The 22,998-nt window shown below is 46.8% G+C and overlaps 1 protein-coding gene across 1 annotated transcript in view; it reads left to right on the top strand.

Moving 5' to 3' along the window:
* Nucleotides 1-22,998, top strand: part of tjp1a (tight junction protein 1a) — a 59,636-nt gene that overhangs the window by 14,955 nt on the left and 21,683 nt on the right. Inside the window, exons 2-11 of the mRNA XM_080529876.1 lie at nucleotides 9,695-9,751; nucleotides 11,151-11,275; nucleotides 11,369-11,471; nucleotides 12,029-12,344; nucleotides 13,938-14,044; nucleotides 14,729-14,897; nucleotides 15,509-15,650; nucleotides 21,375-21,496; nucleotides 22,074-22,182; nucleotides 22,317-22,467. Coding sequence (XP_080386002.1) covers nucleotides 9,695-9,751; nucleotides 11,151-11,275; nucleotides 11,369-11,471; nucleotides 12,029-12,344; nucleotides 13,938-14,044; nucleotides 14,729-14,897; nucleotides 15,509-15,650; nucleotides 21,375-21,496; nucleotides 22,074-22,182; nucleotides 22,317-22,467 — 1,401 coding nt within the window. The remainder of the gene's footprint in view (nucleotides 1-9,694; nucleotides 9,752-11,150; nucleotides 11,276-11,368; nucleotides 11,472-12,028; nucleotides 12,345-13,937; nucleotides 14,045-14,728; nucleotides 14,898-15,508; nucleotides 15,651-21,374; nucleotides 21,497-22,073; nucleotides 22,183-22,316; nucleotides 22,468-22,998) is intronic.

Genomic DNA, 22,998 nt, shown 5'->3' with positions numbered 1-22,998 from the left:
TCTTCTTCTCCGAGGCGTTTCCAAGGAAGAGAGGGAAGAGTATGTAAGGAGGACAGACTGATGGGACGCACCTCTCTCCTCAAGAGGCTCTGTTGTTCCTGGGCTTGGCTCATAGCAAGTTGTTGAATCGGCCACCGATCTTTCTCTCAGACATAGTTTTAATGAAGGAACATTAAGCTGTAGGCTAGACTCGGTGTCTCTCAGATTGGGTCTCCAGAGAGCCCAGTCAGTCCACAGTGATCACTCCACTTTAGGGATGCACCGAAATGAAAATTCTTGGCCGAGGCCGAATTTAAGGAAACACTTGGCCGAATACCGAATACCGAATGTGTATCGGCAGTTTTTAATTTTATCATTGCATAAACTAAATACATTTTGCTTTTTATTCATATGATATTCATGATTTGTCTCTACATAGGCTTCAGAAAGTATTTAGACCCCTTCACTTTTTTCACATTTTTGAATAGATTTGCCATCAATCCACACACAGTACCCCATAATCTAAGTAAAAAGTTTTTTAATGTTTGCAAATGTATTAAAATGTAAATACAGAAATACCTCATGTACATAAGTATTCAGACCCTTTGTCACTCTTAAAATTAGGTCAAATGCTAAATGTCTTCAACAAGTCATTCAACAAGTTGAATTGAGTCCACCTGAGTGTAAGGATAATAGTTCATGTTATTTCAGAATGAATATCTTTTGTTTTTATAGTCTCTGGTTTGCATAGAAACCACCGCATGATACAGCTGCATGTCATAAACTCGTGTAGAACAGCTGGGGAGTCTGAATATGTTTTCAACAAGGCAACAACTCTGCTTCTCACTCCAATTTTAAATTGAGCTACGACTGCTAAGCTAACTAGCTAGATGAGTGTAAGGTTGCGTTCGTAAAGTCGCTCTGAGAGCGCTGGAGCGCACACTGGGCCCGACGTCATAGAGAAACCGAGTCATTTGATTGGACGAGAGGCATTCCACGAGTGCTGATCGGATTTCCTGAGTGAATTTACGAACGCAGCCAGTTTTGAAAGCGCGTCGCCTCGCGCCGCGCGCCTGTTGAGAGTTATATTTAATTGTATTGCGTTATCAAAACACGCACACTATTCGGTGGTAAACATTCGGTGTTTTCACACATTCGGCCGAATACCGAATGTGCTTTATTTTGCGATATTCGGCCGAATACATTCGGTGGCCGAATGTTCGGTGCATCCCTACTCCACTTCTAATGTCTCTGTGCTTTCTGAAAATGCCCTCCTGCTTCTGTCATTCTCTGGCTCCTGTTATCCACTGCACTCCACTCCCTGATGTAGGAAGACCTAGGCTGCGTTCGTAAATTGGCTCTGGAAATCCTGATCAACACTCATGGAATGCCTCTTGTCCAATTAAATCACTCTGTCCTCTATGACGTTGAGCCCAGTGTGTGCTCCGGGGCTCTCAGAGCGAATTTACGGACGCAGCCATTGTGTTTGAACGTGTCCAGTGGGATTGCCCTGGAAGACACATCAATCAGTCAGTCAATCAACAATCAATCAAACTGTGTTTGAGAGAGAGAGAGAGAGAGAGAGAGAGAGAGAGAGAGAGAGAGAGAGAGAGAGAGAGAGAGAGAGAGAGAGATATTCAGGACTGCTCCTCTGAGTCCCACTGTTAAAGGATTAATGTTTTTAAGATGGATTTGTGCATATGTGTGTGTTTGTAGTACATGCTCATTGCTATTGGAGAGAGTGTGTTTTACAACAGGGCCTGTGTTGAACACTGCCCAGGGATCTGACAGATTGTCCCAAAACAATTACCTGCCTAGTGTGATAATGTGACCTGCGTATAGTAAAAACACAGTCAAGGAGATAATCCCCCTGACGTTTTAGAGCAAATATATGTTAGAGAGGCCACATGGTTTAATTTAGGCTCATAGAACATCTGGAGCACGATTACACCAAGGTGTGTGCGACTGTGCGCACGCGCGTGTGTGAGTGACGTGTACACGTGTGTGGCTCTGTTTTGATTGTGGCCTAGAGGATTTCCCCCGAAAGGGAAGTGCCATTGTGCCAGTGACCGGAAATGAGCTCTTTATCTGTCATTGAATACAAAACCACTGCAAGGAGACCCTGAAGTATCCCTGCTCCGGACTTTCCATTTAGTGAAGGCATCAATACATTAGTGTTACAAGGAACTCAGGGACACCAACAATTGAGCAAATTACATTTTCAATGCTCTCAACCAATGGCATTCCATGAGAGCAGCATTACATATTTTAAACATGATTTGAAGCTATACATAATTTGTTGACATGACAAGAAAAAAACCTAATATGGCCTTCTTGTTCTGGTTATGATAAGGTTCATCAATTCATCATAATCAAGGGGTATTAAATAGATGTTGGCTATTTTGCCCTGCTTAGATGACGTTCATTTTCTAAATTGTTTTGGCAGCCAACATGTCACATCTGACTGGTTGCTGCGCAGAGTTTTATTCTCTCTCAGATGTGGCTCTTATCTGAAGGAGTGGCTGGATGTAGCCTAGGCCTGTATCTGTACACTGTAGCGTAGGCCTCCTTTATCTCTGTCATCTGTTTATCAGACTAACACAATGCACACTCTTTCTGTGATCAGTCTTACATGGACAGCTACCAAAAGAAGACCTACCTGTACCTAATGACATGTGTCCTATATGGCTGAGAAGGGTCCTGTATTAACAGGTAACTGTTCATGGTCTGAGTCTTTCAGGTGCAGCTGGTGTTGTGAAGACCACTGCGTTTGGCTTGTATTGTGAAGGAGTGCAGATGGGGAGGGTAAGAAAGATCCCAACCCCTCAGGGAGAGAGAGGAGAGTGGGGAAGACACCACAATGGGATGGAGTAGCACTGAGCCTGGCTATATAGGCTGCTAGCCACTGACTATGTAGCCTTACGTTTCTACAGCATTCTGTCTCATGTAGGCCTACATCCTGGCTCAGGTACACTCTGAATTGAATGCCGTTAGATTGACTATATTGTTTTACCTGGTTCATTAGTGGCGTTGGATGTGGTGAAGCTGATGAAGTACGTTTGCGAGGAGTTCTCTTCGCTCCGTCTAGGGTGTTTTCTCTAGGAGTCGGAGCTGTTCCTTGGTAACAGGAAGGGGACTTCCTCTGGGTTAATCCTACCGTCGGTTGCTTCCTGCCCAACACAATCAGAGCTGCACAGACACACTGACCTAAAGCTCTGGAAGGATTTTTACCTCAGAGTTCCCTTCACATGGAATTGTGTTTGCCTTAAGATTAATGCTTCCTGTGTAGGGAATTGCACCGAGCTTACTACACGTATGATAACTCGCCTTTACAACAAACCCTCACCCAAATGGGCAAAATAGATTCAGCCCTCAACAGGACCCTTTGTCTACCACGGTGTGCTGTACTGTACGCCCACTGGTCGAGGACTTCCTGTCATGTGATTCCATGATAGGTGGTGAGTAATACTGAAACGCGGGTCATCTGTGATAAGAGCACAACCACGGATCCCTCCCTAACCTGCTCTTCATCTTGCGATCTCTCATCTCGTAGGATGACCTCATCACCTCCCCCCCCCCCCCCCCCCTTTCTCATACAGTATGTGAGTCAGGCCACCTGTCTTGAGGAGTGAAAGTCAGAAGAAGTGTTGCCTTGTTTATGAATTCCCCTCATTGATTCGCCTGTGGAGTGGGAGGTAGGCAGGGCCTTTTCCCCTCTGCTTCCTGCCCATCCCCTGCAGTGTTCACATGTCTCTGAGTGAAAGGGGAATGAAGTTCAATCATTGATAGCCAGAGGTATTTTTAGTGTCTCTCGCTCCCTTCCGACATGGGGGGGAGAAATGACCAGCAGCACAAGTCTCAGTCATGATTTACCCTCTCAACCACAGCTAACACTACTGCTACTGTAATACTCCCATGTGCACCCGTGCTATAGACCTAAACACTACACACTACACACTACACACACACACACACACACACACACACACACACACACACACACACACACACACACACACACACAGACCAAGCTCCCGACCTACTGAAAGCTGTCTGCAGCAGGCTATTTGTGCTGTCAGTGCGGCCAGAGTGCTGTTGTGTTCAGTCTTTGAAGCAGGCCTGAGAGCAGAGCATGCTGGGCAGGGTGCTCCTGTCTCTGTGAGGCCGGACACAAAGAGCCCATTTTAACACCAGATCAAGGCCCTGGCTCTGGACTCTGCTGCCCATGTCTGCCTCTCTTGTTTTTCAACACAGGGCCTCTTTGGCTGGGCTTCAAGCCTGACTAAACGTGAATGTATAAATATACCCAGCGTCCTCCTTGTACATCAAGACACTCATTGTTTTCACACAACTCTGTGTGACATGGGCCTATTAGATAACTATTGTTTTGTTTTTTTGTGGGCGGGGGCGGGCGGCTTGTTCCTTTTACAATATCCTTTTTATTTTCCAGAAAATGAGACGCTCATTGTTTTAGATTTTCCTGAAGAGATTTGCTTTGGCCCCTAAATGGGCGGTGAGGCTTTCATATGTTCTGGAATAGAGTCTGGAATGGAGTAGCGTAACACTTTTCATCAGATAGCATTGTTAGCATTGCTATATGAGTCAGAAGTGATAACAGGCCTCTCTCTGACCAATTTGAAACATTATACACTCCCTAATGTTTCCCTTTCATCTTTCCAAGGAGTAATTTTTAAATATTCTTTCATTTTCTTCTTCTCTTGTGAGTGTCATTGTAGTAGTGTCATTACCATCATCACATACCTCTTTGAATGGACATCCGTCAGTTAAATGTCGCAGCACATAAAATAAATGTAGCCTACACTCAGAGCACGCCTCAGAGCAAGCTCTTAATCGTTGGTCTAGAAATTGTGGTGATCAGTTAAAAAGTTAACTTCATCAGAGGCACAGAGTTTAGCTCTAATTGTTTATGTAGTCAGTCTTAGAGCTCAACACACACTGTCCTGTCTCTGTTTCTGTCTCACACACCTGACCCAACACCCTACTACCCACTGTCCTGTCTGTCTGTCTCACACACCTGACCCAACACCCTACTACTACCCACTGTCCTGTCTGTCTGTCTGTCTCACACACCTGACCCAACACCCTACTACCCACTGTCCTGTCTGTCTGTCTCACACACCTGACCCAACACCCTACTACCCACTGTCCTGTCTGTCTGTCTCACACACCTGACCCAACACCCTACTACCCACTGTCCTGTCTGTCTGTCTCACACACCTGACCCAACACCCTACTACCCACTGTCCTGTCTGTCTGTCTCACACACCTGACCCAACACCCTACTACTACCCACTGTCCTGCTGTCTGTCTGTCTCACACACCTGACCCAACACCCTACTACCCACTGTCCTGCTGTCTGTCTGTCTCACACACCTGACCCAACACCCTACTACCCACTGTCCTGCTGTCTGTCTCACACACCTGACCCAACACCCTACTACTACCCACTGTCCTGTCTGTCTGTCTCACACACCTGACCCAACACCCTACTACCCACTGTCCTGTCTGTCTGTCTCACACACCTGACCCAACACCCTACTACCCACTGTCCTGTCTGTCTGTCTCACACACCTGACCCAACACCCTACTACCCACTGTCCTGTCTGTCTGTCTCACACACCTGACCCAACACCCTACTACCCACTGTCCTGTCTGTCTGTCTCACACACCTGACCCAACACCCTACTACCCACTGTCCTGTCTGTCTCACACACCTGACCCAGCACCCTACTACCCACTGTCCTCCTGTCTGTCTGTCTCACACACCTGACCCAACACCCTACTACCCACTGTCCTGTCCTGTCTCACACACCTGACCCAACACCCTACTACCCACTGTCCTGCTGTCTGTCTGTCTCACACACCTGACCCAACACCCTACTACCCACTGTCCTGTCTGTCTGTCTCACACACCTGACCCAGCACCCTACTACCCACTGTCCTCCTGTCTGTCTGTCTCACACACCTGACCCAGCACCCTACTACCCACTGTCCTGTCTGTCTGTCTCACACACCTGACCCAACACCCTACTACCCACTGTCCTCCTGTCTGTCTGTCTCACACACCTGACCCAACACCCTACTACCCACTGTCCTCCTGTCTGTCTGTCTCACACACCTGACCCAACACCCTACTACTACCCACTGTCCTGTCTCTGTCTGTCTCACACACCTGACCCAACACCCTACTACCCACTGTCCTGTCTGTCTCACACACCTGACCCAGTAGGTTTACGCCCTTAAGCTCATAAGGTCAATAACGTCCCACCAAGGCCCAGCCCAGAGACTGGAGTGACTGGGAGGAGAAACACAAAGAACAGTACATTCTTCAGCTTCTCTTGTTTGTGTGTGCGTGTGTGTATGTGTGTCTCCTTACAACATCTGGGCCCAGCACAGCTGGATGGGTGTGATGTGAGAGGGAGGGAGGGAGGGAGGGGGTGGGGTAGGGAGAGGCAGTGCTGTAAGCCTTCTTCATTGTATTAGGCCCCTCACAGAGCGGGATCAGGCAGTGTTGTTAATGCTAGTGTGTTATTGATAGTCGTGTTGTTAATGCTAGTGTGTTATTGATAGTCGTGTTGTTAATAGCCTACTAGTGTGTTATTGATAGTCGTGTCACTCGTGTGTGAAACAGAGAGTGAGAAGGGGAGAGATGGAGCTCTTTTTAAATGTGACCTGTCCTGTACCAGTCTGTGTGTCGTGACACAATGCAGTCTACGGTACGCCAGACACTGCTCTCATCCTCTCCCCCTCCAGCCTCCCTCCCTCCCTCCCTCCCTCCCTCCCTCCCTCCCTCCCTGTGTATAACCTAGGAGGAGGCCTCCTGGTCACATGGTTACAGCATAGACATGTCTCTCATGGCTTGGGCCCCATGTCTGCCTGTACTGTCTACTGTTGTGTGTGTGTGTGTGTGTGTGTGTGTGTGTGTGTGTGTGTGTGTCAGGGGGTTGCCTCTGGCTAAATGGGTCAGGTACCCTCACACAATAGTGGTGGGACTGTGGGAGTCGCAGGGCTCCACAGCGGGAGGGAGCCCACCATCCCTTTACTAATTATAGATATGAATAGCTTCCACATGAAGCTGCCAGGACAATCAGGTTCAAGGGGTTAACTGTGTTCATTACATATAGTGCAGTGTACAGCATACATATAGCAAGTACAGTCATACCTCCACCCTGAAAAAGATTGGATAGAATAGGAATTCTTAGAAAATGAAAGTTGATGTTTTTTTATTTATTTAATTGTTTCAGTCCAGTAAATCATGAGTCATATTCCCAGTCTGGCCAGTCCAGACATCCTGGCCTCCTCAACCAGAGGCGAGTCCCCAGGATTCTTAAGCGATGCCGTGTCACTTATTTTTACCGGCCGGTCTCCACCCTAGTCGACTCGTCTCCCTAACCTAACCTAACCATCCTCTCTGTTTCTGGGCGCGCCACCAAATAGCATTGGTAGGGGGGCTCCTCCTTCACTGTAGGCTCTCTTCACCATGCCCCGTCAGCAGCAGCCTTGAGCAGGCATGGGCATGGAGGGAAGAGGATGTTTACCATGATGATGGTTACATACCATACAACTTGGATTTATTCCCTTGGGGGCATTGAGTTAGGGGCTACAGAGACACTTCATACCGCATAGGGAAACTGTCTGACACAGTCAACTGACACAGGAAGTGACATGACATGCAATCAGAAGAGGGATAACTTCCCCCTCCAGGCTATTGCTGTGTGTATAGTCTGGTAACATATTTAAACATTTTCTCAAATCTGGCCTGAGGGGGATAAGCTGTCGCGTGAATGCGAACGGCATACTGGCAACTGAGCAGACTCAAACAAATCCTCACAAATCTCCAGGTTGCATTTATACCAATAGCTCCAAGGTGTAACTGCAGCTAATTGAAGGGAGGTTCAAAATGGAATAGGCTACATGAACCAATGACTGGAGATTTACCCTATTTGACTGTTACACCAGACCCTTCCACTGAGGAGTGGGAGAGAGATCAGAGAGCCTGGGGGTCTGCACATGGGCAACATTCTATCAAGTTTTTAGTTGACTTGTTGACTAGGCGTCCTGCATAATGACTTACGGTTCCTCAAGAAATAGGATAGGGATGAGGAAGGAGAAGAAGATGATGGTTATCATAGAGATGAGAAGGGAGAAGGGAGGAGGAGGAGGAGGAGGAGGATGATGGTGATTCATTTGTGGATGAGGAGGGTAAGGAATGATGATAGTGATTTAGATAAGGGTGAGTGATGATGATGATGATGATGATGATGAGGATGGTTATGATGATGATAATGATTAAGATTGGGATGAGGGGGGGGAGGGTTGGGGCATGTTCGTGTTTTGTGTGAAAAAACAAACCAAAACTGAAAAGTATTATTTTTGTATATCTGTAACATCTCAATAAAAAGAAAGTAAAAAAAAAAAAAAAAGATTGGGATGAGGAGGGTATGGAATGATGATAGTGATTTAGATAACGGTGAGTGATGATGATGATGATGATGATGATGATGATGATGGTTATGATGATGATAATGATTAAGATTGGGATGAGGAGGGATAGGATGATGATCACAATGCTGTCAGGATTTTTTGAATTTTTTTTCTTCTTCTCTGGACAAGTCAGCTCAGCACTCTACTGAAGGAGAGTTGTGTGTTTCAAGCTGGAGGCCAGGATGCCAGAAATGCTTGTACATCAGTTGTTGTTGCCGGATGCTGAGCTGTAATTTCAAGCTGCAGGCCAAACATGGGAGAGGACAGGGTAGAGGACAATGCTAGAGAGAGACAGACAGACAGACAGACAGAGAGAGAGAGAGGGTGCAGGGGTAGCAGTGTGTGTTCTGACCCCTAGCCTTCTCTGCATTAGTATTACCTTAATCCACAGTGGCAGTGCTGAGGTTCAGACGAAACTGCCTCACCTACAGTGAACCACCATGCCCTCTCAGATGGTGAAAGGGTTTCATCGTAATGCTCCCTTAAATCTGTGCTAGCTACCTATTCACGTGTAGCCTAACACATCGTTCTTAACGTTTAACATTGGCACTCACAATTGTGGTAACGAGCAATTTCAGGCTGAGGCACTCTTAAGCACCATGCACACGGCGTGCAATTTTGTCGCACCGCGAGTTCGATTCTATTGTTTTGAATGAGACAATCCACACGGCGTGCGATGCGATATTGTCGCACGACAACATCCGATTCTCCATTCACACCCACACACTTCGGTGTTGTGAATTGAAAATCGAATGTTGTCGTGTGACAAAATCGCACGCCGTGTGCATTGGCCTTTAGACATAGCCAAAGTTGCCTCTACCGACTTCTGTTTATCTGGCATAAAGCCCAGTAAAACCGAAGCGCTCCCATTCACCCGTTATGGTCTCCAATTGGACTTCTACTGAAACTGAAACTCACAGCAGCGCAAAAAAAACAGCCGGACGTTCCTCAATCCAAAAATGTAAAGGTGGCAAGTGTACTCATGATTAGCGGTCGATGATCCGCTTTAAAACTGGGGTGATTATTTACATCTGGGAACAAAAAGAGCCTGAGATCGATTTTCTCCCTGCAACTGCATGCACCTCCCATGGACCTCTGCCCTGGTTCTGAAGGATTACAAATGGCCACTACCTGCCTCCTGTATGAACGCCTGTTAGTACTGAGCCTAATGGATTCTTATTATGACACGTTCTCTGTTCTTGTCTTCCAGAGTGCAGCGATGGAGGAAACTGTCATCTGGGAACAGCACACGGTGACCCTTCACAGGGTAAGTGTTAACACCTCTCTCTCTCTTCCTCTGTCTCCCTTCTCTCTCTAGATTTCCCTCTCTGTCTCTCGCTCTCTTCTCTCTCTCTCTCTCTCTCTCTCTCTCTCTCTCTCTCTCTCTCTCTCTCTCTCTCTCTCTCTCTCTCCTCAGACTCTCTCCACTCCTCTGTTGCTCTCCCTCTCTCTCGTCCTCATCCCCCTTCTCTCTCTGCTGTGGGTTGGCCAGCTGCAGGATGTGTGCTGGTGGAACACACAATGGCCAGAGCACACAGATGTCAGGAAGAGGCAGTGGGGAAGAGAGAGACATGTAGTTTCCTCTTCCTGTGTGTTTCTGTCCCCTTCCTGTTGGCAGACATATCCTCTGGTACCTCAGCACAATCGTGGGGGGGAATAAGAAGAGGACACTTCAAATGTTTCACGTTCGTTCCCCCTCACAAACATTCAGGACAATATTCATTGTCAATATCATCTACAGTTCACCGACAAATGTACCCTATTTCATCCCTTTATTTTGGGCTTGATTGATTGTCTGTCCTGCAGGATTCCAGGAAGTGTCTAGTGTGGCGTCAGCATCACCTGACCCTTTGTTGTTGTTGTGGAGGAGCCGTCTAGACTACTGTACTGTTACTGCAGTAATCTAATTAGTGGCAGCTTTATCAAGGTCCACATGAAATCCCAGGGTGAATTTCAACCCTGTGTGGTGTTTGTAGGATTACCGTGTCACATGGTTGGCAGACATACTGTCCACAGAGGGTCGTCGGGATACAAAATCACACAGAGAAACATCGCAACGTGTGTATTATTAACTCACTTTAAATGATAGAGGTCATAATTACACTGCAGTAAGGATATAATCATCCAGGTTTTTTGACACCCTTTAATTACACCTCCTAAGTGAAATCTCCAGTCCACTAGTAGTTACGGCTGTCTGGAGGGGTTAAGAGCTGGTTCTGTCTGGGACGCCGAGCCACACATTACCAGACTCATCACCCGTGCTAAGTGGCCTTCTTGGCCATCTGCCAGGGCGGAGGCGGGACTTGCTGAGGCTCCAGTTACAGTTGGTGACAGAGTTGACAAACAGACCGTGACTCCCACATCGACCCCTACCCTCCCAACCGTCGAGGCACTTAGACCCCCCCCCCCTCCCCCAGGTGTAAATCTAACAGGATTGGATAGGTTCTGACCCCTTTCACTGAACAAGACGAGGCTTTTACATTTTAAATTATTAATCCAATAAATCACAGATCTATAAGACGTTTAAAGAGGCCTCACACTGCTCCTTTAAGTGCCACAGAATGTGTGTATGTAATGTGTTGTTACCTACGCCAACGGTCCATGTCCTTATCACCCTACACCTCTGTTGTTGATGTTGTTGTTGTGTGTTTGTGACGCGTGAGCAGGCTCCGGGATTCGGCTTTGGCATAGCCATCTCAGGCGGTCGGGACAACCCTCACTTCCAGAGCGGCGAGACGTCCATCGTCATCTCTGACGTCCTGAAGGGAGGCCCGGCGGAGGGACTTCTAGCGTGAGTCTCGTCTCTAGGAGGGGGGGGGGGTACTGTGTGGCCGTGTGGAGAGTGATAGCAGACTCTGAACTCGTGCCACTCTTTCTCTTCCAGGGAAAATGACCGCGTGGTGATGGTCAACGCCGTCTCCATGGACAACGTGGAGCATGCGTACGCCGTGCAGCAGCTTCGGAAGAGCGGGAAGAACGCAAAGATAGTGAGTGTGCATCCCACTGGGGGACAGCAGGAAGCAGAGAGGGGACTGACGGCACACACAGTCTCACATACACACTGACAGCACACACAGTCTCTCATACACACTGACAGCACACACAGTCTAACATACACACGAACAGCACACACAGTCTCACATACACACTGACAGCACACACAGTCTCACATACACACTAACAGCACACACAGTCTCACATACACACTAACAGCACACAGTCTCACATACACACTAACAGCACACACAGTCTCACATACACACTGACAGCACACACAGTCTCACATACACACACAGGCAAACACTCATGCTGTCTAACACATATACAGTCTACCACATATATAGTCTTACACATATACAGTCTAACAGGCTAAATGTCATCTAAATGGCAGCCCTCCTTCAACAATGGCCTGTGACCTTCATAAATGCCACCATAGACATTTGTTTGAAGTATAGCGTCATTGAATTGGTTTGGCTCCTTTCCTCATGAATAGATTAGAACCGGGTCAGAATGACGTCTCACTCCCTGCTCTCTCCTCTTTCAGACCATCAGAAGGAAACGGAAGGTCCAGATCCCGGTGTCCCGGACAGGGGACAGAGAGACCATGTCGGAGCACGAGGAAGAGGACACCGACGAGGACGACGGTTACGAGGGTCAGAGCGGCCGCAGCGGGCCCAGCGCCTACGGGGGGGCTAGCGGGGGGACGGGCAGCCGGCGGAACGAGCGCAGCAGTAGCGGCAGGCGGGACCGCGAGCGCAGCGTCTCACGAGAAAGAAGCATCTCGCCATCTCGCTCCCAAACGTCCACCGCCCCACCCCGCCCAGCCAAGGTCACCCTCGTCAAGTCCCGCAAGAATGAAGGTGAGCTCTGCGATGTCGGGGAGAGACCTGCACACAGTACAGTATTGTCCATACATGGAGGAGACTCTGGCGGGCTGCCAGTTTAATTTGTCCTGCCGTAGTCTCATTATGAACTGAAAGTATTTTTATTTGTATTGTATTTTTTCTATGTTTTTACCGCATTTTACTGCACATTAGCGCTGCTCGCGGAAAGTGTTTGAGCAGGTTCACAGAAAGGTCAGAGTTAGGGTGTCCCCCCCGCCCCCCCCCTCTCCGCTAGCATCCCCCCCAAACACCCACCCCCTTCCAACTGCCCCCCTCGTGGTCCACCCGCCACAGTATCACAAAATCCTATAGGAAACACTCCTACACTCATAGACATAGTAGTATAGTATATGTTTATGCATTGTTTTCTTATTCAGTTTCTATGCCAGGGTTCTCCCCAAAGAATCTAAGAGTGGAGCGGCGCCACTATGTAAACATTTCAAGGCAAATTAAACTATTAGTAATGAATATTGTGTAACTATCTTTGATCGCCAACGACATTGTTGTTAAAAGTGAATGTGTTATGATTTTCCTCAGTGGTTTCAGCGTTTTGGCTGTATTTTATGCATATTTCGACATGAATAAACATGAGTCTTAGTTTTGATAATGTAATGCAGCACCATGCTGTTCCAAACCCCTGGGGATAACCCTGAATCACTACCCTGCTCTGCTTAGGTCCTAGGTATGAATTAATGAATGAATAATCATTCATTATATCATCATGGCCCGCTAATATAGGTTGTCCCATCAGCATAACTCTTGACCTCTGACCCAGGGTTGGGCGCTCATACGGTTATACCATGAACCGCGGTTTTTGAAAATAGCAACGGTATTTGTCAATACGTCATAAAACTGTCATACATTTCTATACATAATAAATGCCTCCAGCACCACTGTGTGGTTGAAGATGCTATGAAAGTGATGACATAACTTTTTGTAAACAATGTAATTTTAACAGTAATACCTTAAACCGCTCTGTTTGGTGTCAATACCAATACGTCAATACCGTCATAAAAATAAGGATACGTGATTCACAGCACTCTGCTGTAACACTCTGCGCTTTGTACTCGGGTGAGTGTTGGCATTGTTTCCCATACATAGTTGAATTTGTCCCGACAGTCTCATTACGAACCAAAAGTATTTTTAACGCCGTTTTTATGTATTTATTTATTTTAAGCACATTTTTCAGCACTGCTCATGGAAAGTGTTTGAGCTGGTTCACGGAAAGGCTAGGGCTTTGGTCCACCTTTCACCAGCCACCGTCACACATTCATAATTTGAAATTGGCAGCTCTGTCAAAGGCCTACCATGTGACTTTGAATCCCACGGTTAAACCGTAAACTGTGGTTAAGTTTGGGGATGGTTTAATGGTTTAATGGTATAAAGAATCCTACTCAATCCTACTCTGACCTTAGAAGAAAAACCTCTGAACCTTCTTAAAAGGGCTGGGGCGGGGGGGGGAGAACATGGACAGTAAATGCAACCTTGTCTGATCCTCACACAGGGCCCGCTGGTGGTATTTCACGTGCTCTGCTAACATCTTTTTGTTGTTGTCGTTCACTCTGAAAGCAGAATACGGGCTTCGTCTAGCCAGCCACATCTTCGTTAAAGACATCTCCCCTGAGAGCCTGGCGGCCCGGGACGGCAACATTCAGGAGGGGGATGTGGTGCTGAAGGTAGGAGAGATGGAGCAGAGAGAGGCGTGTGTGGGTGTGTGGGTGGGTGTGTGGGTGGGGGGTGGCTGGGTGAGATTTGGGGTTGGGGGGGGGATGGCGGGTAATATCTGAATCTGCATGTACATCTAAACCAACTGAGGTAGTCCTACAGATTGGTTGGTTGCTCAGTACCTCATCAGCATACGCAGTTTTGTTACAATATCTCTTTCATCTGCTTCCTCTGTGAATGTGTGCCTCTGAGAGAAGCCTGAAGTATGAGGTCACAGTTCATTAGTATGCCTCTCCGCAGCCAGACATTCCAGGCATTTCAGGGCCCTATTGTTCCCGAGCAGTCACTGACTGATGGGAAAGATTTACCACATCACACACCTCATGAGAATGTGCTTACAGAGAACTCTTGTCTTCCAGTGTTGTACATATAAAGAGGGAATATAATATTGCCATGGGACTTAAACCCACTCATATACATATTTAAAGGAGTGGTGTTTCACGTCATACAACATCTATGTTGATTCTGTCACTGCAACAGATAGGACTAAAAGCACAGTGAAATATATGCCGTCATACATTTTTAAACCTCATTATGTTTTTCACGCTCCACTCAATGGTTATGTTTACCTCCAGTGCATAAATGAGTCTACAGTACTGCTTCAAGTTGATCCCCTGCCCTCTTTCTGCCACCAGATCAATGGCACAGTGACAGAGAATCTGTCGTTGATAGACGCTAAGAAGCTGATTGAAAGGTCAAAAGGCAAGTTAAAGATGGTGGTCCAGAGAGACGACAGGGCCACATTGCTCAACATTCCTGATATGGACGACAGCATCCCCTCTGGCAACAACTCGGACAGAGACGGTGAGAACCAGAACCAGAACCTGAGACATCTACTGCCCCCCAGCACTGCGTCTCCTGAAGACACCCGCTTTTCCCCTTTACTGTGTCCCTTAATACTTCTATTGCCCCCCTTGTACTGTTTCTCTATTTCTCCAGTGTCTATATAATTTTTTTTATAATAAAAATAAAAATAAAAAAGTCTAGGTTTAGTAGAAGGTGATAGAAGAAGGTTTTTCCTTCTATCACAGAGACTGCCAATGGCCCCGGGCCTGAGCTGGATTACTCTTCCTGCTACGACTGGTGGATTGATGATTCACTTGCTTAGTCAAATGTATTGATTATAATAAGTCGCTTTGGAATAAGGAGTCTGCTAAATGCCAAAAATTAAAAATGTAGAACCAGTGTTACCACTCCAGCTGCTGCCAAATGGGGGTCCCATTTACTAACCAATCTCATGTTCAATGATTCCATTTTGAATGTGTTTTGTTTTGCTCAATATGGTACAATATCGGGAACTAAGTCAACATTTTCTGAAATTCTGACATTGATATTTTTTCCACCTAATTGACTTTTGTTTGTCCAGTTACTAAGGAATCAAACGGCATGTGAAGCACTTTGTTTATTTTTCACAGACATTTCAGAAATCCATTCACTTACATCAGACCATTCCATTCGATCCCACGACCGAGGGCGTGGCAGTCGATCCCGCTCCCCCGCCAGGTCTGAGCCCTCCGACATCTCCAGACACTCACCACGCCAGATCAGCAATGGCAGGTAAGCCCATCCCACTTCCCTCATGTTCTAACTCCAACATTAATATAACATACCACTACCCTGGGACACATCAGACACACACACACGCACACACGCACACACACACACACACACACTCACACACACACACACACACACACACACACACACACACACACACACACACACACACACACACACACACACACACACACAGTACTGCTGCTCCAGCACCAGACATAAAACCCCACTAGTGCTTAGACCCTCTTCCAGTATATAAATCGATAAAGACCCAGGATGAATAAAACATGGCGCCTGGGTAACAAGCACAGACAAATCACATGATGACATGATGTCATTGGTCACATTGAGCCAAAAGAGAGTGTATTGATCCATCTCCAGGTAGATGAAATGCCTCCATACATAGAGATTCCCATGGCTTTCCCCCCTCCCTATAGCTCATGATCACACCATACATCTCTAGTCCCCAAAGGGAGCCTCACAACAAGGTCCAACCTGGTGAAAGCATCAGTCAGTGTGACGCCTTACTAAAGGTAAACAGTTATGATATGAAGCAAGCTCGGATATGAAGAGGTGCACACTCTCACATTTTCCAACCGTGTAAATGTCTTTGTTTGCACTTGTTTTTCTTTTCCCCCTCATTTCTCTCATTTCCTTCCCACATCCCCTCAGTTGGAGGCTAAAGTAAGTTCGCGGGGAACATCCGAGAGATACAGTAACCGAGCTTGACAGACACGTAGTGGAGACTAGCGCACGCTTAGCCGCATAGCTGACTAAGTAGATTTAGACAGAGCTCAACCAGTAGACGCGTAGACGAGGTGCCTTGACAGAGCGAGGCCTGACAGTTTCTCTCAGATCGGACAGGGCCAGGAACTGTGAGCCGGGCTGACTGGGCTGGCTGTGTTGACGCCGCAGGCTAAGGGGAGCCGCGGAAGGCTGCTGGTTTGGGATCACACAGCAGCCGTATCACCCGAATGAAGGAGAATGTGGAGGGATGGAGCTGATGTGTCTCTGACGGCTCGCCTCCCTGGAGGGAGGGAAGGCTGGCTTTCTATTAAAAGCTCGGGACACAGAGCCAACCCAAGTTCTGGCTAGCTAGCTTCCCTCTACTCAGCCATTAACTTCCATATAAAATGCGAAATTGCGAACCTCCATGCGGGTCAGAGCCCATTGAAGGGTTCTCGGTCACTGATACCTGAAATTCCTAGAAAGAGCTTTTCTCTGAGGTCTGGAATCACCTGAAGTTCTCCCTACGTGTTTGAGAGAGATTATTATACCCTAGACCCATTAACCCCCTAGACCCTCTAGTGTCTGGCTACTCTGTGTTTGTATGTTGTTGTTGTAGTTGTTGCTAGCTTCCTCTGCAGTGCTACGTGTGTCTGCTGTAGACATCCTGACTTGAATCGGCATGAACACAGATAGGCAGCTGTATCACTGATATGAAATGGAAAACCTGACAGGCGGTTGGCAGTGAGTCAGCGGTCTCTCCTCTCTCCTCTCTCCTCTCCTCTCCTCTCCTCTCTGCTCTGGGGCGTCAGCTTGAGCCTGTATGGAAACAGATGAATAGAAGTGGAGGAATTCCATGGAAAACAGAAAGAACCACTGCCGGCAGTGGGCATGGCAATCCTCCATCCGAGATTGGAGACTAAAGCCTGGATAGATATGTGTTAGTGATCTACAGCTGCCTATTTGTCACCAAGCCACTTTAGCAACCAGCTGCTATTTCCCAGTGCCACTTTACTGTCAACTGTGGAATAACCCTTCTTGTCTCAATGCAGGATGGCAGGGTCATTCTTTCACAGAATACTCCCACTGTAAGTGACATGATGATGCAGCACACTGACAATATTTTTTGAGACCACCTCTCTTTCTCTCTCTCTCTCTCTCTTTCTCTCTTGCTCTCTCTCTCTCAATCTCTCTTTCTCTTTCTTTCTTTCTCTCTCTCTCTCTCCCTCCATCTTGTTTTGTTCACAACTTGCCTTTCTAGCATATTGAATTGTGTTACTTGTCTGCTATTTATATAAGTAGTGTGCCTGTGTGTGCATGTGTCTGTGGGCTTAAGCGCAACACAAGTGGTGTTTTATTTTGTTGACTAGTTGCAGTGCACACTTTCTTTGTGGTTTTGTAAATTATATAAAAGTAGTGTTGTTCCGATACCATTTTTTGATCCCGATACCGATACCGATACCTGACCGTGCAGTACTTGCCGATACCGAGTACCGATCCGATACCACGGCGTTTGAAAAAACAAAACAAAAAAACATGTTTTTTGAGCCGCATACTCACCTCGATGTAAAATTATTGCTAACACTTAGTCTGGCACTGCTCAAAACCTTTGTAAAACAGGAAAAAATACCAACAGAGAGTGAATACTATAGAACTTTTTTTTATTGTCTACCTGGTATGGTGACAAGAAAATCAACCCCTTATAAAACCTGAAATGTGGCTCTCACAGATGCCAATCAGTGCAATATCCATTTAAGATATAAAACAGTCGTAGTAGTAGTGCAACAGCAAGTGAACATTTACAAACAAAATAACTTTAGTACTTTAAAAAAAAAAAAAAAAAAAAAAAAAAAATTTGTGTTAGTACTCGCCGATACCGATACCAGCATTTTTGTGCGTATCAGTGGCCATGCCGATACTAGTATCGGTATCGGAACAACACTATATAAAAGTATAATTTACTCGGAGTACGTAATCTACTCGGTGTGCGCAAAGCAAAAGTATTATTCCCCATGCAAGAGGGTGCAGGCCCGGGGTCATCACTAGCCATGTATATATTATGCACCATGCACGAGGGGGGCCCATAGGAATTTGACACACTTCCCACAGAGATTTGCCCCCGAACCAAATGGTTCACATAGTCTGGTTAGTTTTAGAGTAGCCTCTTTTCACAGCCGATGTATCTCCAACACAGCACTTGTTATGCTCATAAGGGCATTTCCGAGGCTGAGGCCCCCAAAAATAATCCAATGTGATTGGGTCTTACTTCAATTCTGGAAGGTCAGATTCTATCGAGGCAGAGGAAGTTCCTCCCTGACTCCCAGGCAGCTGTTAATATGCTCCCTAGATTCGTTAACAGAATATAGTGGCTAGTGGTGGTCTAGTGGATAGTGAGTTGGACTTGTGATCGGAAGGTTGTGAGTTCAAATCCCGCCTGAAACCACACCACTACTAGTGTGCCCTCAGGGAATGTCCCTGTAATTTCGTAATTGTAAATCGCTTTGGATTAAAAGCGTCTGCTAAATGGCAAAATTATTATAAAATTAAAAAGATTAATTATTATAAATTAAAAGCTAGTTAGAAATGGCCAAAAGTCTAGAAATGAAAAGCTTGTTCAACATGTTTTTACTTTAAACTGGGATGTGCTTGCTTGTGATATCTGATTGGTGCTACAACCTGTCAGTGAATTTCATTTTTGAACATCAACATCCACTTCTGACTGCTCAGTAACCGTTGAACAAGGTGTGTTTGACAGGCTGAGGTGTCGAGTATGCAGAGCGCTCTGAGAGTCTAGTGTTCTATGCATTTGCGGGAGAGATCTGTTATTGTGTGATGTGTTAAAGGGACGCTGAACAGTGTGCCAGGTTTACAGCTATGTAGCTAGCCTCCGGGACATGGTTTTGTTGGGGATTTCCCTCAAACCACTCAAAAAAAAATAAGCACATTAAATGTCAAAAACAGCTGTGCCACAGTACATTTTTAGAGGGATAATTTTGTGGAAATGGGTGGAAATTCAAAACATAATTATCTCTGAGGCGGGGAATTATGTGATTGTTGTAGAATAATTATTATAATTAAATATAATAATTAAATGATTGAGATGATTGCATTCCCATGGCCGGTGACACAGTGTAGCCTGTGTTTTAACAGAGCAGTCACAGAAGTGCAGGGGGGATGCTCTGGCCCTTATGTGCTGCAGTGTGCAAAGAAGGGAAGCACACAGTAAATGTGAGGTGAAGGGACAACACATAAGGATTTATGTGTGCTTTAAGCAGCGCCTCGTAACACCGTTCCGTCCCGAGCTCAGGAGATTTACTAGCAGGCAGGGAGGCCCCTGCCAGTCCCGCTCTCTGCCTGACTATTACAGAGGTGTTGTTATTCATGGCCAGGCTGCAGCCACTCTCTCCTTATGATCCCTCCCTACAACCAGTGGGCCTTACTGCTGTACAGCTTGAACCAGCACATATTATCAGAAAGTCTACCGATATAGTTGTGAGAGCTCTGTTGAGAGAGCTGCGTTGGATGCAACGCTTTCACTCGAACTCACAAAGGCAGGAAATGCAAAAGAGAAATGGAAAAAACAAAAGGGCAGACTTTCCAAAACAGTTCCTCAAGCATATTTTTCTCAAGTTTAATCAGATTTATGGTTTGGGAAACGGCCTGCTATCGTGTTACAGATTTTGTGTGTGTGTGTATGTGTGTACGTGTGTGTGTGTGTGTGTGTACGTGTGTGTACGTGTGTACGTGTGTGTGTGTGTGTGTACATGTGTGTACATGTGTGTACGTGTGTGTGCGCGTATGCGCGAGATGTGCTGGGTGTAAGATGGTGGCACTGACCGTACCTCCCCATTCCAGTGAGAGAGTTGCTGAATGCTGGCTCAAGTGCAGCGCCAGCGGGGAGGTCACGTGACCAGGCTGGAATTTGCCCATTGTTCTACGCAGCAGAGCAAAGCTGGTCCTCACCACCACAGCACAGCAGAGCATAGATGGGTCCTGTCCTGTTCTCTCCCCCTCACAAAGCCCGGCATTCACACATCTGAACAGCCAGTCCCCTGGGCCGGGCTCTGGCCGAGGTGCCACAGTGATGCAGTGGAAGCCACGGAGTGAAATGCGACGCCTTGTCTGTCTGAATAATGTTGTCTTACTGATATCGGTTCGGCAGCTCGGGTCATTCGCGATGCATACGACTCTCAATCAAACATTTTTTCGAGAAACGTGGGTTCCAACGTGTCAGCTCGGTCTTTGGTTTGTCAGCGGAACTGTTAGTCTGAGACGAGAGCGGACCGGCCCACGGTGGAGAGAGAGATAAAGGTGTGACATAGATGGGTAGCTCAAGTGCTCCTATGATATAAGTTCCTGTTTTTAATTGTTTTACTGCGCCTGTGTCCTTAACCCCCCTGTCATGATTCACTCACCCCACCCCATTTCCTCGTGGTTCTCTCTTGCATCCATACATGTGCATGATGTGCGAAATGCCACTCTAGCTGTAGCACACACACAACGTGCTTCCTGCTGATGGTAGAATGGTCTCCTGAGGTCCATCTACAGAGGCGCTCACTCACACAATCTTAAACATACTACACTAATACACTCACACACAGTAATACAGTACACACTATGCACCCTACCCACTGTACTGTAATTTTCAGAGCTGACACTACCTGGCCATGGTCTTTTCCTTGAGATAGCTTGTTGCTGTCAGCTCCACTGTTCACTGTTCCACTCACAATAGTCTATAAAGCACTCCCGCTCCGTGGGAGAACAGAGAGGCTGGACAGTCTTCACATAATCTGTTTAGTTACACTCAAGATGCATCTGTCCTTTCTCTTTCTCACCACAATTGACCATTCTTCCACCTCACAGTGTAGGCCTACAGACATGAACAAACAACAAACCAGAATGAACTGTGTGTGTGTGTGTGTGTGTGTGTGTGTGTGTGTGTGTGTCTGTGTCTGTGTCTGTGTCTGTGTGTGTGTGTGTGTGTGTGTGTGTGTTCAGCCACAGAAGTCGGGACGAGGAGAGGATGTCCAAGCCGGGGTCGACTCCTGGTAAAGGATCAGAGGAGGCTCTCATCTCCCAGGCCAGCGATAAGCTGGACAAGCAGATGCCCCCGCTGCCAGGTCAGGGTCCTTGTCCCCAGCAACCTGCTGCCCCCCTCCATGCCTGCCCCCAAAACAGGCTGGGACCCCATCATGTTGTCTGTCTGTCTCTCTCTCTCGCTCTCTCTCTCTCTCTCTCTCTCTCTCTCTCTCTCTCTCTCTCTCTCTCTCTCTCTCTCTCTCTCTTTCACTCCTTAGATTGGAATGCACTCTGCGTCCAGCCTTTCTCAAGTGCTATAGCTACCCCCTTCTCAGCCTTTCACAGGTTTCTGTGGAGCAGAGGGGGACGCCCCTCTTTAAAGCACAGGCCGATGCTAATACTCTAGACCTTTTTGTTGTTTTTAAAGGAAATGCATTCGAGCTATAAAGCTATGCATTAAACACATTAAAGCTGTATATGCCATAAACCAGCTTCTCCTCTGATTACCATGCAAATTAGAAACTGCATTGCCTTTGCTGTAGTGGTAGTTTATTTATTCTTTGTCATTCTGTTTAGTAAATTAGATCAGAAATCAGATCTGCTTTTTTCTTCTTTTTTTTATTTATTATGAAGCCTACTTAGTTGACAGTAGTGTGTGTATTTGTGTGTTTGTCCTAGAACCCAAGCCAGTATATGCCCAACCCGGCCAGCCTGATGTGGACCTGCCAGTCAGCCCCTCTGATGCCCCGGTGCCCAGCGCTGTCCATGATGAAAGCATCCTCAGCAGGTACCCCCTCACTGGCACTGTCAGAAGAACCAGTCCTACCTTTGATGCCTATGTCCATCTTATTATCTGATGAATCATATCCCACTGTTTAATGGTTATCTATCTGTTTGTCCGCCTGTCTGCCCTCTCCCCAGGCCGAGCATGAAGCTGGTGAAGTTTAAGAAGGGGGAGAGTGTGGGACTGCGGCTGGCTGGAGGGAATGATGTGGGCATCTTTGTTGCTGGAGTGCTGGAAGACAGCCCTGCTTCCAAGGAGGGGCTGGAGGAGGGAGACCAGATTCTCAGGGTACAGAACCAAAGGAGCAGACACCTATCCCACTGTGCATTAGTCTTTCAGGGTTTTTATGCTGCACCTCGCTCTTTCCCCTCTACAACTTTTATGTAAGAATACATTTATGTGGGCTCACGTTGCATTGGTTTGGCCGTTGTGGTGAGTTAAATACGGCTCTAGATGTGTTTTTTCTTTAGGAAATGTTTAGGTTTGCAGTTTTTTTGTGCACAGTATGGGTGGATTGTGATTTGTATATTTCCCTCCACCAGATGGCCCTCCGGTGTGTTTAAGGAGAGCGTCTGTTGTTGTTGTTGTTGTTGTTGTAGTAGTAGCAGTCTCATAGCTGCCCACGCTTGCTTGGAAAAACTTGACCCTGAAACTATGCGAGCCTTGAGTAGCCATTGTGGCATTTCTGAGTCAACACCCGGCTCATCTGAGTCCAGTGCTCTCCTTTGTTTGTGTGTAGCCACACAATGGAGGTCATTGTTCTGAAGCTTGGCCATGGCCCCTCAGTAGCGCTGGACACTGGAGAAACATTGTTCATAT

Source organism: Nansenia antarctica, assembly GCF_963989245.1.
Source record: "Nansenia antarctica genome assembly, chromosome: 4".
NCBI classification, from domain to species: Eukaryota; Metazoa; Chordata; class Actinopteri; order Argentiniformes; family Microstomatidae; genus Nansenia; species Nansenia antarctica.
The sequence above is the reverse complement of the archived record's forward strand: the minus strand, read 5'-3'. Positions and strand labels throughout refer to the sequence as shown.